This window comes from Macaca nemestrina, chromosome 12 (genome assembly GCF_043159975.1).
Source record: "Macaca nemestrina isolate mMacNem1 chromosome 12, mMacNem.hap1, whole genome shotgun sequence".
NCBI lineage: Eukaryota > Metazoa > Chordata > Mammalia > Primates > Cercopithecidae > Macaca > Macaca nemestrina.
Window position 1 is genome coordinate 89,556,605 of NC_092136.1, and position 16,232 is coordinate 89,572,836.

General features: G+C 37.2%; 1 protein-coding gene across 1 annotated transcript; it reads right to left on the bottom strand.

Moving 5' to 3' along the window:
• Window positions 1–216: 216 nt before the first annotated feature.
• On the bottom strand, window positions 217–5,669 carry LOC139357360 (tripartite motif-containing protein 64C-like). Its single transcript, XM_071073968.1, has 6 exons — window positions 5,262–5,669; window positions 4,628–4,723; window positions 3,698–3,928; window positions 2,903–2,925; window positions 1,820–1,917; window positions 217–729 (listed from the first exon to the last, which is right to left on the bottom strand). Exons 1-6 carry the CDS (start codon window positions 5,667–5,669, stop codon window positions 236–238), a joined length of 1,350 nt encoding a protein of 449 aa, XP_070930069.1. The 3' UTR covers window positions 217–235.
• Between the last annotated feature and the right edge of the window lie 10,563 nt (window positions 5,670–16,232).

Consider the following 16,232-nt stretch of genomic DNA (forward strand, 5'->3'; position numbering starts at 1 on the left):
ACTTGCACAAGAAAAGCCATTATTGATGTTCTAGTAAAGATTCCACAATAATTTATTATTTAAAATAACTTAATTAACAAATGTACACATTCAAGGTGGTTATACCATGTATAACCACAAAGTAATTACATTCCATGAAGTTACAAGGAGCTCACAGGCTCTCACACATAAGGTCTCAGGACGCTATTTACATCAAATATGGGAGGTCACAATACATCATCATGAAACCAACTTTTCATGTACAACCAAAGCAAAAGAAAGGTCTCAGAGGGGAAGAGAAGGAGGCAAGAGGAAAACCATAGATAATAGAACCTTTAGAAACATCAAAAAAACTCACAGATCCATTATCATAATCCAGAAACACCCCAACCCGACCCAGAGGCCTTTGCACATGCTGAATTAAAGGTGGAGAGTTGGTGGAGAGACTATAACGATTGCTCCTCTTTGAGGAAATTAACAAAAATGTTTCATCAGAATCAATAAGGATACTGCTATCTGCTGTCGTGGAATCTCTACAGACTCCCAGAATCCAGGTGGAGGAGTGAGTCACATCCACTTCCCAGTAATGCCTGCCAGAGTTGAATGCTTGCGCTCCCCACACAGCAAAGCTCTCCACTCCCTGGGGATCCACGGGTGCACTGCGATGGTCGTCTCCAAATATCACACGTCTCACATCCTCAGAAAGGCTTACATAGCAAGGAGTCATTTCCGTGCTCAGAGCATTATCCACTGACAAGGAAAAAGTACTATATTAGCGAGTGCTATGAGGGACAGAGGCTCTGTGGCCCAATTATTCACTTCAGTTGCTTTTCTTCCAAGAAAATACAGAAAAGAGGAAGCCAAGAGAGTTCAGCGCCATGCATCCATGAAGATGAAATGTCATTAAAACTCTACAGCACATACAATTCTATACTATTCCTTAAATAATAGAGAAAAAATGTGACCATATCACTGGGCGAAGTAATGATTTAATGTCTACCTCTGCATAGTTTTTTTCAGGACATATATAAAATTTTTTTTTTCTTTAATAGAAAATCTTCTTGTATTATTTGTCCTTAAGATCATCAACAGGTAGACATCACTTTGCCATGATGTGAGTATTTATTGGAATGTAAGTTATGCCTGTTATAGTCTCAAACCTCAAAACTTTGGTAGAAATTGACACATGTGAAGTTTATAAGTTTCTGAAAGGAATAATCTGGCTTTACAATATCTCTTTAGCTCCTGATTCAATCTACTCTGCATTCCTGCCCTCTGCTACCTAGACCTGCCCTCTTGAATGGAGGTAACATGCTTAGGCCATGTTCACAGATCCCTCACCTTTCAGTTGTTACGTATATGATGGCATTAAAATTGTCCTGATTATGGATATTTTAGTCATTTTTTTATCAAAATGCTCTGATTTTGTAACTAATAAAGGTTACTTGAAGAATGCATGTAAATGCACATGGAATAGAGCCAATTAAAAACCATTATGCCAAATCTAACCCTCAAAATTGAATTAAATTGAACTAACACGAAATACTGATGCCACCGTGACAACTAGTGTCTTCATAACTACATGACCTGAATACTCTTTGTCCTCTTATTCTGCAGACAAAGTATGTACCTTGCTTTACATTTTCATCAAACTCTAACTCAGGAAATTGAGTTTTGATCTTTGTAGTATTACTATGCAGGTAGAGAAGATGCACATGCTTTGGAAAACTATGTATTACCTACATGTCAAAAATAATAAAACTTAAATGGGAAAAGCCACGACCAAGGGACGCAATAAGCAAATGATTTGAGGCTGGACTGCTAAGCAGCTGGATCTTACCTCTGAAGTTGTTGAGCATGTCTAGGACTCCAGTTATGCGCCATGAAGTAAGCTCTGGGTACACTGGCTGGGGCTTTTGCATCTGTGCCAAATCAGCCCTGCAAAAAAATGGCCTCAGCTATATGTCCAGGCCCAGAGCTAATCATATCATCATACAAAGATATCATATTTTCATATAACATGTTTCCTCAGAATTCTGGAAACATGAATTCTGAGGAATTCATGTTTTGGTTAACTGCATGCACATTTTATTCCACACTCCAAGGGCCAGAAGAGGTTGCTTTTTCTGATTTTTTTTTTTTTGCATAAAAACCCAATTTCCCCACATATGTTGTTTTCAGACATTACACAACTTCTAAAGTCATTAAAAGACATTGCGTCCCTCTCCGCATCACACCCCCTGAGGGTATGCAAAAATCTTGGAAACATTTCAGAGAGCAAAAAACTCAAACAAAAATCTTTGGGACCTGAGCCTGTAGCTGTCACTAGTGCTAGTCACTGTCTAACATAGAATATTCACTGAGACAAAAAGCTTTAATCTTTTGTGCAAAACAAAAGAGAATAATTCCAGCCTGAACACCCTGCTGCTGAGGGTCCCGAGGCAACCATTTTCCTGAGGTCTTTCCTAGAACTGGGTGTATTGTGATGGAGTAGGTCCAGGTCATTGACACTTTTAGGAACAAAACCTTCCTCCTCAGGACACCCAGAGGGAATCTCTCTCCTCCCTCAGTCTTTTTTTTTTTTTTTTTTTTTTTTTTTAATCTCCTACCCCTCCAGAGTAGAAGACACCTCTATGATTCCTCAAAGTAATTTTGTATTAAGATCTGTGGGGTAGGGCTGGACAGGATGGATGGACTGGGAAGAACAAACTTCAGAATGGCAAACTGTTTTTACATATATTTGAATTCATACAAATTTTAAGATGAAAACTTTCCAGACCAAAGAGAAGACCTCAGGCTCTCTTTTCAAACAAAAATGGAAATAGCCACTGAGAATGATATTAGTACCTCAAAATGTATACACCCCGTTCATTCACAAGAGAATGAACTTCTCAGAAAAAGCATTTTTTTAGTGTAAACTCACCTTGCTGATACATTTCCCACATCCTGCAAAAAATAAAAGACAATGTTAATTATGAGAGATTTTTCCTTCTGCATCTTTTCTCATACTCTTTTTTCTTTCTGTTTTAGTGTTTTAAAAATGTGTATCTCTCTTCATTCTCCTCTAAGTAATCATTCAAGGCTACGTTAATAACAGAACCTCAACTAAATAATGGAAAGCATCATCAGTGGGCATGAAGAAGAAAGGAGCTGAGCAAGAGATGGTGGAGTAAAGCAAAGATATCTAGGTTTCCAGTGTCATTAATTTCCTAATCTTATTTCCAAGGAAAGGTCTGACCACTCATGACAACTATTAAAACAGAGCAGAACCATATGAGAAAAAGAGTACACGGACATTGATGAGCAACTTTCACAAACCTCGCCCAGGCAAGGGGAAACCCCTCAATGGCTTTAGCAAATCACTGTTGTATGGGACATCAGAGAGTGAGGAGGAACTAGGGCATATAAATGGAGTATTACTAACCTTCCCCTAGCCTCAAGTTCTAATGATTTTAGATGATCTCTCTGTGTGGATAGTACTCTAAACTATGTTGAAGAGAATTTTGTTATATGTGATCTGCGAAAATGACAAAAATTTCCCAAAGATTACCAAAGTCTCCAGTAATAAGTGACTGGACAGATGTACTATAATGGTGGGAGTCAGACAGCATGTGTCACTTAGCTTAGAGCAGTGACATATGCAGGTGACATTTGCATGTCCTGGCAGCAATGTCCAGCAAGGACTTCCTGTCTCTGAGGATGGACCCTCCCTCCTCACCTGGAGCAGCTCCACGACAGGCATATGGCACGTCTCCCACAGCTCTCTGTACATGTCTTTCATCCTTTCTAAATGTTGGGTCATTCTCACTTGACTGTCTTGTAGTTGTTGGAAAAGCTCTTTTGCTTCTCTTTCCAGTGCCTGCAGATGCAGTTGCTCCTCCTCATCGAGAAGTAGATGCATCTTTTGATATTGAATAGTGGTTATCACCTTCCTTAATGAGACATAGTCCTGCAGAGATGTTTGGTTAAAAGAATTACATGTTCTCACTCTCAATAGAAAAGTTCAAATAATTATATGCTGGGCGTAATGAAGCAATTTGTAAACTTTCTGCCTCACTCTTGCAAAGAGTGTTGAATATTTGGTGTTCTTTTCTGTCCATCTTTTTCAATATTCCTATTCTCTCTCCCTTTTTAAATTAAAACCTATATAAAGACTCCTGGTTTCTGTCACTGTGATCCTTTTTTACAGTTCTTACTGAGTCAATTATTTCCTCTATTAATCTCTCTTTTAGGATTTTTCCATGTCTGATTCGCTAAATGTTAAAGAACAATTAGCCATACATCATATTATAAGGTTTTTTTTTTACTTTTACTATATTTTTACTCTATATACTATTCTATTTCTTTCCTCTTCCTCACACCCAATCTTAGTGAAATGTTGCCTCATCTCCAGTGTCTGAAAAAGTTTATATTAACCTTCAAATTTGAACTAGAATACATATCATGCCATTTATCCAATATACTAGAATTAATTTGGCTAGCTTGTGTGGGCTTCTGTATTTGCGATTCCTATTATATCAGTTGAAATCACTACATTTTCTTGGGATGAAATCACTATCTTTTAACTGGTAATTTGAATTTAGCTAAAAAGTATAAGCCAACATTGTCTTTATTTGCGTAAAAATAAAGGAAATATTTTCATTCTTACCACTAACGAACGAAATTTTCTAGTTTCCTGATTTAGATGGTTTTGTGTCTCTTGATTGATTCTCCACAAATAGTCCATTTCTTTTATAAGTTTCTCCTGCAAAAGAAGCAAGAAGCTTAGCAAAAATGGAGACAGTATACTAGATTTCATCCCCTTATCAATCAAATAAAAAGGCTGTAATTGAAAGAAACACAAATTCAAGTTAGAGTGGAGTGGTCAGATTTTTCCAAGTTAAACAAATTTGGTTCTATTAATTTGGATATGAAAAGTCATAGAAATATAATAGAGAGTTTTAAGGGACCCTTCAGATAATATCATCAATTTTCTGAGAAACTGGCTTTTATATAACATGACTTTGAAAAGTGTTCTTGGTGCTGGTCACCTGTTCCACAGCTCCATTCTACACGTTTGAACAATGTTTCTAAGGAAACCTCCTTTAGTGAAGTCTCAACACAGCTATGATTAGAGTGCTAAATTAGTCAGCAACATTGAAAGGACACGTTTATGTGTTATGAGTGACATGGAATAATCACCACCTCCACCATCTGCATTCTCATCACCATCGTTGCATTGGCCCTCACCATTCTTATTTGGGACTCTATACATATCAAACTGCCTTAGAGGCATCACATACCCTGCATTCCTCAGCAGCCCATCCCATTGGACTGTGGCTGTGAGCCATGTGCTCTGGTGACTCAGAGCAGGGCCCACAGAGCAATCTCTTGTCAACCTCACAGAAGAGCTCCTTAGTCTCCTCATGGAGCACACAGATATTGTGTGAGTTGTTGATGTTCTGAGGTCTGGTCTGTCTGGCTAGGGAAGCCAGCTTTTTGAGTACAACATTGGTGTTGAAGCCGGACTTCGCTGAGATTTCTCTGCACTCAGGGCAGCACATTGGTGCTCTGCCTTCTTCCCAGCAGAAGTAGAGGCAGGGCCTGCAAAAGCTGTGCCCACAGTCAATGGTGACCGGGTCTATGAAGTAGTTCATGCAAATGGAGCAAATGAGCTCATTCTGGAAGGCTTGCAGGGTGTCTGAATCCATATCTCTGAAAATTTAAAAAAAAAGTGAGAATTTCTTTCTCTTATTTTTATTTGCCCCGGTGAAAAGGAAAAAAAAAAGCCAGTGGACCATTTTCCTTGTCTACTTGAGTCTGTCCAATATGTCTAATAAGTTAGCTCCAGTATAAACTGAGACATAGTAAATGCAAACATGCTGGATTTATAAAGTTTTCCCTCAATAGCCATTGAAAATTGGGGTCCAGGAATCCCTGAGATACCAAGATCCTTAGATGTTCCAGGCTCTTATTAGTAAATGGTGTGGGATTTGCATGTAACCTAAACCTATCCTCCTGAATACTTTATGTCTAGATTACTTTGAATGTCTAATACAATGTAAATGCTGTATAAATACTTGTAATGCCATACTGTTTAGGAACAGCAAGAAGATTGTTAAAAATATGTATATGTTTGGCAGGACGCAGTTGCCCACACCTGTAATCCCAGCACTTCTGAAGGCCGAGATGGGAAGATCACGAGGTCAGGAGACCCAGACCATCCTGGCTAACATGGTGAAACCCCGTTTCTATTAAGAATAGAAAAAATTAGCCGGGGTTGGTGGCATGTGCCTGTAGTCCCAGCTATTCAGGAGGCTGAGGCAGGAGAATTGCCTGAACCCAGGAGGTAGAGATTGTAGTGAGCTGAGATGATGCCACTGCACTCCAGCATGGGTAATAGAGTGAGACTCTGTCTCAAAAAAAAAAAAAAAAAAAAAAAAAAAAGGACATGTTCAGTACAGTTGCTTTTTCCTTCTTCCTGTACATATTTTTTTCTGAGATTAGTTGAATCCGCAGTTATGAAACTTATGAATATGAACAAGCACCTGTGATTCAAATGAGAAAATGAGATGAGAGCCCTCATGGTATTTTTGTTAAACAAGCCATATTCTCAATCATTCCCAGTTACTTAGCAAGCTTAAAGCCTGGGTAGACGGTAAAAGCTGAGGTGATTTCTCAGTCACTTATATAAGCTGATTCTTAATTCTTAGTCTCATTCTTAACCACATTCTTAATCTCGTTCTATGTCTGTCATTCTCTCTCAACGATTCCATGATGATAATATATGAAAGACACTTAGTATCTATGCTATTATTCTGTACTCCCTGCCTCCAAACTCACCTATGAAGTTTGCTCACACAATTATAAATGAAGTAGGTTTTATCTAAGAGTGATTAATCAGAGTGGACTATCAACTCCTAAAATTATCAATCATTAAATTTGTCCTTTTAACTTTAATATCAAAACTTTTCCTTTCACTACATTAATCGTAAATCATATCTATTATTTTTAATTTAGAAAATTTTTTCCCATATTCAATTCAGATGATTAGAGAGAACACTTTCACATTCTGAAATAGTGAATATTTAAACTATAATAATTTACAAGAATTAATCAACAATTAATCATCTTCTAAAATAACAATAAAAGTGAAGATATGTATTAGGTTTTCCACTCTACACTAGAAAATCCAGAAATGCGGTTAATGGAAGCATGGCCACCAATTCACCATTCCTTTTAGTGACTTGGGAGTTGCAGCCTCTTGGGAGCCCTTGTCAGAGGGTTACATCTATTTTTTTTACTTCTTTCTTTCTTTCCCTTTTATTTATTTATTTATTTATTTATTTATTTATTTATTTATTTATTGTTGTTGTTGAGATGCAGTTTCACTCTGTCACCCGGGCTGGAATGCAGTGGCGTGATCTCAGCTTACTGCAACATCCGCCTCCCAGGTTCAAGCAATTCTCCTGCCACAGCCTCCCGAGTAGCTGATACTACAGGCACCCGCCACCATGCTATGATAATTTTTTTGTATTTTAAGTAAAAACGTGGTTTCGCCATGTTTGTCAGGCTGGTTTCTAACTCTAGACCTCAAGCGATCTGCCTGCCTTGGCCTCTCAAAGTGCTAGGCTGCAAACATGAGCCATCGTGCCTGGCCAATTAAAACTATTTTCAACAGCTTTCACATCTAGTCTACAAACTGCAAATTTTGAAGACACAGCAAATAAGACCTTGGCAATAAGAAGTTTCAAAGTAATTCAACATTTTTAACATTGACTTTGGTGTACATTAGAACCATTACTACATGCCAACATTCTAGGGAACATTTTAGGTATTTTATGGGTTCTATCATTGCATGAAACTATCGAAATATACCTTTTCACACTTAAAAAAAAATCTAACAATACAGAAAATAGTCACATAAGAAGAATCAAATAGCAAGGCACACAAACCAGATGTTACAAATTGAAGATACTTTACATTGATTTTCTGTAAAATCATGAAGACAGTTACTTGTTTGCTTAGAAAAGACCCAAGCATGCTGCCGGGTAAATTTAAAGTATTTTTAAGAGAAAAAGTGAGCATGATGAGTTTACTGCAGATTTTATACTCACAAGGCTATTATGAATGGCCTCAGTCTAGAAGCTCTGTAGATATCGAGATTAGAAGTAACTCCTGGTGCTCCAAAGCCCAGCAGTCACAAATGCAGTGGGTCCTCACTGAAGGAGAGAGAAGTCTCTGGACAAGCATCTTTTTAAAGGGTATGGGCCCAGGAAAGACCACACCCACTTCCTGAGATTGATTAGATTGCACAGAAAGGGGTAAATTGACTGATTAGGTTTATGAAGTATTAAAAACCACATTTGGGGGCCCAAAGCTCAACAGACAAGTTTGGAATGAGAGGCAAGAAAGTTGACTTAACACAGGTTATTCAAAGAAATATTTTAACTATAACAATTATTTCATTAAATATTGTCACATGCTAATTGCTTTTTTTTGTTTTTTGTTTTCTTTTGAGATGGTATCTCACTCTGTAGCCCAGGCTGGAGTGGAATGGCTCGGTCTCAGCTCACTGCAACCTCTGCCTCTTGAGTTCAAGTGATTCTCCTGCCTCAGCCTCCTAAGTAGCTGGGATTACAGGCACCCACCACTAAACCCAGCTAATTTTTGTACTTTTAGTAGAGACGGGGTTTCACCATGTTGCTCAGGCTGATCTTGAACTCCTGACCTCAGGTGATCTGCCCACCTCTGCCTCCCAAAGTGCTGGGATGACAAGCGTGAGCCACTGCACCGGGCCACATGCTAACTTTAAAATTTTGTTTCTCACTGTTTTAAAATTATAATTCCTTAAGTGCCTAGCCGTTATTTATCTGAATATGTTCAAAGATAAAACATTAACTGGGATTACCAGCACATCTGTACTGTGTAACTCTCTTGTTTAAAAAAGTACAGCAAGGAACTCAATTGTGTTTCACATAATTGTATATATAATGGTTGATGGAATTAGTTGTAGCAGCCTGTTTTTCTTATTTTTACTATTTTATGACTATTTCTGTGTTATATGAAAATAAAATCTGTTTTTTATTAATTCACCTTTTTCAATAATTTTAAAACTGATAATTTACACATATATGTACATAACTATCTATATCAATGTTATGTATTCATATTTTTAAAATTATGTAGTAATTATTGACACAATAATAATAATTATTATTACTTTTTTTTGAGATGTTGTCTCCCTCTGTCACCTAGGCTGGAGTGCAATGGCATGATCTTGGCTCACTGCAACCTCTGTCTCCCAGGTTCAAATGATTCTCCTGCCTCAGACTCCCGAGTAGCTGGGATTACAGGTGTCTGCCACCATGACTGGCTAATTTGGGTATTTTTAGTCAAGATAAGGTTTCACCAAGTTGGCCAGGCTGGCCTCAAACTCCTGACATCAGGTGATCCGCCCATCTCAGCCTCCCAAAGTGCTGATATTACAGGCATGCGCCTTGGCACCTGGCTGCTATTTACACAATAATTATGTGCATAATTACCTTTAACAGTGCATGAAAGTTATTTTTAACACAGTTGCCATGCTAATAGATTTTGTTGTCGTTTACCATGATTTAATAAATTCATAAATTATCTAATGTTTGGGGATTTAGGTCATTTCTATAAACTGAAAATTACAAACCTTGCTAGAAGTTGAAAAAGTAAAAATCTATATGAAAATCACCATTTATCTATTAATGGACATTTAAAAAATTATAAAATTTATAAAAACCAACATATCATAGGAAAAGATGAAGTGGCTGTCTTTTTAATCAGTCCATGGCATTGCAAATTAGTATGTTTTCTGAAGTGTCATTTGATCAGCATTATGCTTCAAAAAATACATCCAATAAAGTTAAGAAAAGGTAATCATAGATACTTACGTACAGACTTTTCCAGAAATGTTGTTCTTTGAAAACTGCTTCAAACACTTCTTAAAATGTTGCATATTATCTAGCTAAGTGTAGAGAAGAAAGACTTTCTAGCATTCTCACTTCTCAGTAAAAATTCAATTCTATATTTTGTAGACTGCCCTGTATTAGACAGAAATAAACAATAAGCAACTTATGAGATGCAAATAAAAGAATACAAAATAATTGCAAATTTTAGTGCTAGTAACTGAAAAAGTTATTATCTATTTTACTACAACTGTGTTACCATGCAGGATAGGGAAGAGAGAAAAAGCAGTATTTCCTTGCCTAATTAAAAAATACCCTGTCATTCAAGTGAAAATATCAGACATTTATTGATTACCAACTCTGTGATAAAAACTGTTCTGAGTGCTTTACATGTTCTAACTTACTTAATTCCTACAACAACCCCATGAGATGAATAATATGTTATACTGATTTAAAGATTAAGAAATGTGAGAACAGGAAACTTCAATAATTTGCCCAAAGACATATTCTAATGAAGTAGGAGAGCTAGGGTTTGAAACCAGGCAGTCTCTGAAAACAGCTTTCCTTTCAGTGACATGACATACGTTGCCAAAGTATGTTCCTAAGCCACGAAATTACATACAATATTTTTGGGGGATGCTTCTTGCATGCTGGCAGAATTGATTAAAAGTTCACAAATCTTTCAAGCATTGTGCAGGTTTTAGTCCTTTGTTTTGAATACTAATATGCACACTGTCCTACATCTACCATATTGTCCAACTCTCTATCAATGACATGACAAAAAGCCGGTGAGCATGCTCAGCCAAACCCCATAACAAAGGCATTGTGGAAATCCTAGTGTGCAGTGCAACTCTTCTTTTCAAAGCACAGAATGTCTCAGAGGGTCTCTTATGTGCACTATTCTGATCACTCACAAAATGAGTGTCTACTGTGAACTCTCCTTACTGGTAAGGATTCGAGCCCAAATAGTAACAAACCTGCACATTCTGCATATGTATCCTGAAAATTAAAGTAAATTTTTAAAAAGTGTAAATAAAAAACAAGACTAAGTCCTTAAGGAGCTCATGGTCTAGTAGTTGATGGAAAGGAAGGGACAGTCATCCTAAAAGTCTTCCTAAAAGAAACAATACCTAAGCTAAAAGCCAAAGGATGAGCGTAGTCTTATCTTTTCTGATAGTAAAGTCTATGTGAGAGCAGTGGTCATGAGAAAAGATTTCGGAACGTGGCATGGTGGCTCATGCCTGTAATCCCAGCACTTTGGGAGGCCTAGGTGGTTTCACCAGTCAAGCTGAGAAGTTTAAGGTCAGCCTAGGCAACATTGGAAACTCCATCTCCACAAAAAATAGAAAAATTAGACAGGCATGATGGTGCACGCCTGTAATCTCAGCTACTTGGGAATCTTAGTCTGGACGATTGCCTGAGCCCAGGAGGCAGAATTTGCATTGAGCCGGGATTGTGCCACTGACTCTCGCCTGGGGGACAGAGTGAGATCCTGTCTCATACACACGAGAGAATATTAGTTCTGTCCTCTTGCTGGTGATATCCTCCAATTGCATCTAGGCCAGAATGCTTGCTGAAATGCAAATGTGCCTATATTCCTACCTGCTTAACCTCATTATGGGATTTTGATAAACTACAAGAAAGTAGTTACACTCCTCTCGATGTCTTCCAAAATGTACTTAATGTATTTGGTGCTCAGTGTACAAATTGTTCTTCCCACAAATGCCTTGGATTCTAGTAAGGGTGAGTTCTTTGTATTTCTTTAACTTGCCACAATCATCCATACTTCTATTATTTTGTATAACATGATTACCTTGTCAGCGGAAATATAAATAAGTGAAAGTCGTTTGAATCGCTGTGGCATTGCCCAGTAGAATTGATGATCCACAAATTATATAACCCAGACATTCCACCTATCAGAAGATACTGTCAGGAATGAGAATCTATTGAGTGTTTGCATTAGGAGACATGTTCACAAAAATCAATATACAAAAATCATTCCAAATGTACAACAGTAGAAAATGAATAAATACATTTTGTGATGCACCGTTATCCAACTTTGGGTTATCCACTACAAACTCACTCTTGCTTGTTTACATAAATAGATCTGGATCCTTCAAATACTTTTCCTTTGCCATGTGTTATGATGTCAATCTTTGTGAGTAGAAAGCTTTGGAGAGAAATAACAAAAAAGTGCTTCCAATCTGCTTTGGAAATGACACCTCCAGTGTCTGGCCTGGAGGACATACAGGGATACACCAATGCCCAGATTGTGTAGTTCAGGCTGCTGCAGTAGCACCCACTTCCTGAAGTTCACTGGGGCCCATGAGAACTCAGCAGCCACGAGCTTCTCCTGATACTACCCTTTTCCATATTTGCAGTGGAGCCCGTCTGGCATGACATTTCTTCATAAACAGCTTCACCAGTGGCCCAGAAGGCAAGTCTCTGGGGAGCTCTGAAGTGTGGATTTAAAGCAAGTTTTTCAAGAGCAACAATACAGCCACTTCTAAACATTCAGTGAGGCCAAGGGGTGAGAGGACTCTCCATTGACTACTCCAGCTTCACCCTGGAAACAACGGCAATTCCTTATATGTGTCATCACGTATTATTTAGACTTCTCCTTACATTCTATTAGACAATATTTCCTTGCTCAGCTGCTGTTATTAATCATTCTATACATTAACTTTCCCTATTCACATTATTATATGTTTTCTCTTTCGTGACGGACCATGAATCTTACTTTCATTTGAATAAATGCTATCCATCTATCTATCTACTTACCTATCTATCTATCTGAACACTTAAAGACCAGTGAAAAAAAATCAAGTACCATAAAACTATACATGGTATGATTTTATTTTAAAAATTTCAAAACTACCTAAAGTCAAACCATGAAACATGTAAATAATATAGCCTTGTGTGATAAAATTATAAAGAATACCACAGGAAATAAAGGTAAACAGAAAATTCAAGAAAGTGAAAAAACACAACTATCATTAGTGCATGGGGAACCCAAAGATATTGGAAATGTTATTTTCTTAATATGGTTAGTAAGTTCACAGATATTCATTTCATTATTATTTTTCTCTATACTTCTATGTTCCATGATAGTCTTTTATATAAATAAAATATTTTCAATTAAAAAATAATGATATCCTATGCTATAGAAAGATTACATTTACTAAAAGTGTAATTTAACCAGTGTCCCAACTAGTGTGCTGAGATCGTGATCCTCTCAGCCTTGGGGGCCCCAGGCAGGGCGTGAGAACTCTGGCTTGGAGTAGTTGTGCATAGTCTGCACTGTGCTGTATGACAAACTGATGTTTTCCCATGTATGAAGAGACATGAACACATTAGACTTGATTCCCCGATAATGCCAGATGAGAGTTTTATGATATTTGTCTATTCCCCTTGGATTTAATACTGAGTTTGAGTCTTCCACTTCAGAATAACCTTGTATGATTATAAATTTTAATTTTTTAATTTTTTAATCCATTACAAGACAATAAAAGAAAACACATATGCAAACATATATATGGACACTCACATAACTGTATATAATATCCAGCTTTATGTCTAATATGCTAATTTAAAAATTCATCAGTAGAACCTATCATGGTTCTTTCTGAGTGATATACCACACAAATTCTATATAGGTTCTCTAAAGAATCCCCATAGGCTACTTGTTTCAAAGACTCTGAAACTGCCTGTACTGTGAAGGCTGCAACAGAAATTTTTCTCTTCACTTCTCCCCTAGCCTGCAAGGGTCCACTTTGCTTTTCATTTCAAACAGAGCATTAGAAATTCCTGGAAATGACTCCCCTGAATACTAGCTGTGGCTGCTTGGAGAATAGGTGACATGCCTGTTGATAAAACAACATGCTGTTTACTAGTTTCCCAAATTATATAGAGGAGAAACGCAAGAGCACTCTACAATTCTAACATTGAATATTTCTAATTTAACAATTTGAATCAGCCACTTGTCAACAGAACTTCCACATTCAATCATCTCTAAAGACTCCTGTGGCCGAGTGCAGTGGCTCAAGCCTGCATGCCCAGCAATTTGGGAGGCCGAGGTGGGTGGATCGTGAGGTCAAGAGTTCAGGACTAGCCTGGACAGCATGGTGAAACCGCGTCTCTACTAAAAATACAAAATAATTAGCCAGGCACAGTGGCACGTGCCTGTAATCCCAGCTACTCAGGAGACTGAGGCAGGAGAATTGCTTGAACCTGGCAGGCGAAGGTTGCAGTGAGCCGAGATGGTGCCACTGCACTCGAGCCTGGGCTCCAGAGCGAGACTCTGTCTCAAAAACAAAACAAAACAAAACAAACAAAAACAACCAACAAAACAAACAAAAATGTAAAGTGGTAAGTGGTTCTATGCTACAATAGTAGCAACGATATAGTAACCAGAGCAATCACGCTCGGTATTAAAGTGATTACTGATGATTTTTCTAATTCTTTAAAATAAGCTACATACAGTTGATATTAGTATTTCACAGAGGAGGAAACTGTGGTCTGAGAAATCAAGTGACTAAATGATTTGTCCCAAGGCACATTACAAGTAAGTGCTGAATTTTTATTATATTACAATAAATTATAGCACAACTGTGATCATCAAAGTCTTGTGATTAGCCAAACTTCTACTGTGTTTTTTGTCCTTTTTAAAAACATCACAGTACTATGTTAGAATATTTAACATAAAACATGAAGAATCATCAAAAACAATTTTGTATTGTTTCACATGACCACGGCAGAAGAATGTTTATAGAATGGGCTAAGACGGTTCACACAACAGACCTGGAAAGGAAGGACAAATGAAAGTAAAGAGAGAAGGCCAGGAGCTGTGGCTCATGCCTGTAATCTCATAAATTTGGGAGGCTGGGCTGGGAGGATTGCTTGAGGCCTGGAATTGTAGACCATCCTGGGCAACATAGGGATACTCTGTCTCGACAAATCTCAGAACAAATATTAGTTGGGCATTGTGGCACGTGACTGTAGTCCTAGTGATTTTGGAGGTTGAGGTGGAAAGATTGATCAAGCTCAGGAGTTTGAGGCTGCAGTGAGCTGAGATTGCACCACTGAACTCCAGTTTGGGAGACAGTGTGAGACCCTGTTTCTTAAGAACAACAACAACATAAGTGGGGGCGATGGGTAAGTTAAAAAATATGTTGCCATTGGACAACCAATCAAACTGTTTCAAACATGCTCTTACTCCCGATCCTGACCCTTTGATAATCCCTGGACAGAAAGATGGAGCCTTTTCTGGCTGTCCAATGACCTAACACCTTCGACAATATATATAAGATCAACCTGGGGATAGTCAATGTTTGGCAGAAAAAAATTGCAATAGTCAACATTTAGGGGGGATAAAGACCTCTAAATATAAAAAATGGGAAAAAGAATAAATAAATATATATTTCTTATATAAATTATATGTGGAGAGATTTACTCAGTTTTCTGTATACATAAACAAAAATATATTTAAAATAGTAAAGGGACTAGAATTATACACACAAGAATATAACCATGACTTTATATTTTTCTGATGGAATTAGGGAGATATTTCTTTTCTGTTGTTGCTTTCTTGATCTTTACATTTTCTAAAATAAGCATATATTCTTTTAAAAGAAGAAACAAAAAGATACTGAAAATAAAGCTATGCAAAATTGTATTACATTGTTTGAGAAAATATGATATTTATCATTTACTACATATATTTTGAAATTTTCTATTGGATTGTAAGAAATCAACTATGATATTTATCCACAGTCCAAAGAAAAAGAAAAAGTGATATTATAAGAGGGAGTCATTTTTTATTTTCCTACCTATAAAAATCCCTATCTGGTAACCCTAAGGATCAATAAATGCTCGTTACAGAAATATCGGTTGATCATTCATAATTCTTAATAATATTGGAATGAGAAATGAACATAGTTATAACTTCATGGAAATGTCTCTCTACACACAAAATAAAAATTTCAGAATAAAACTGAATTTAATCAGTCATCTCTGGGAATTGGTTCCAAGACCCTGATAGATATCAAAATTTGTGCATACTTAAGTCCTGCAGAAAAGACACGTATATATGAAAAGTTAACCCTTCTCTTCTGTGGAATTAACAAGCTGAATGTGAACAAACAACTAAACAAATCAAATTGATCTATCAGAATAATAATCCAGATTTCAGTATAAATTATTTACTATTTCATCTTTTCAAGTGATTTTCAGAATAATGTAAGTACAGCATTCTCAGAGTCTGATAAGACTTTCTGGATTACCTTGCTCCGCCTCAGTGAGGAAAGGTAGCTGTGTATGTGGGATCTGAAGTCA

Excerpts from the sequence above, each read along its gene's own strand:
- LOC139357360 (XM_071073968.1), bottom strand. The coding sequence starts at position 5,669 with ATGGATTCAGACACCCTGCAAGCCTTCCAGAATGAGCTCATTTGCTCC. Across the intron at positions 2,926-3,697 it reads CTGTCGTGGAGCTGCTCCAG|GATGTGGGAAATGTATCAGC; the intron begins GTGAGGAGGGAG and ends TATTTTTTGCAG. Across the intron at positions 730-1,819 it reads CATGCTCAACAACTTCAGAG|TGGATAATGCTCTGAGCACG; the intron begins GTAAGATCCAGC and ends TTTCCTTGTCAG.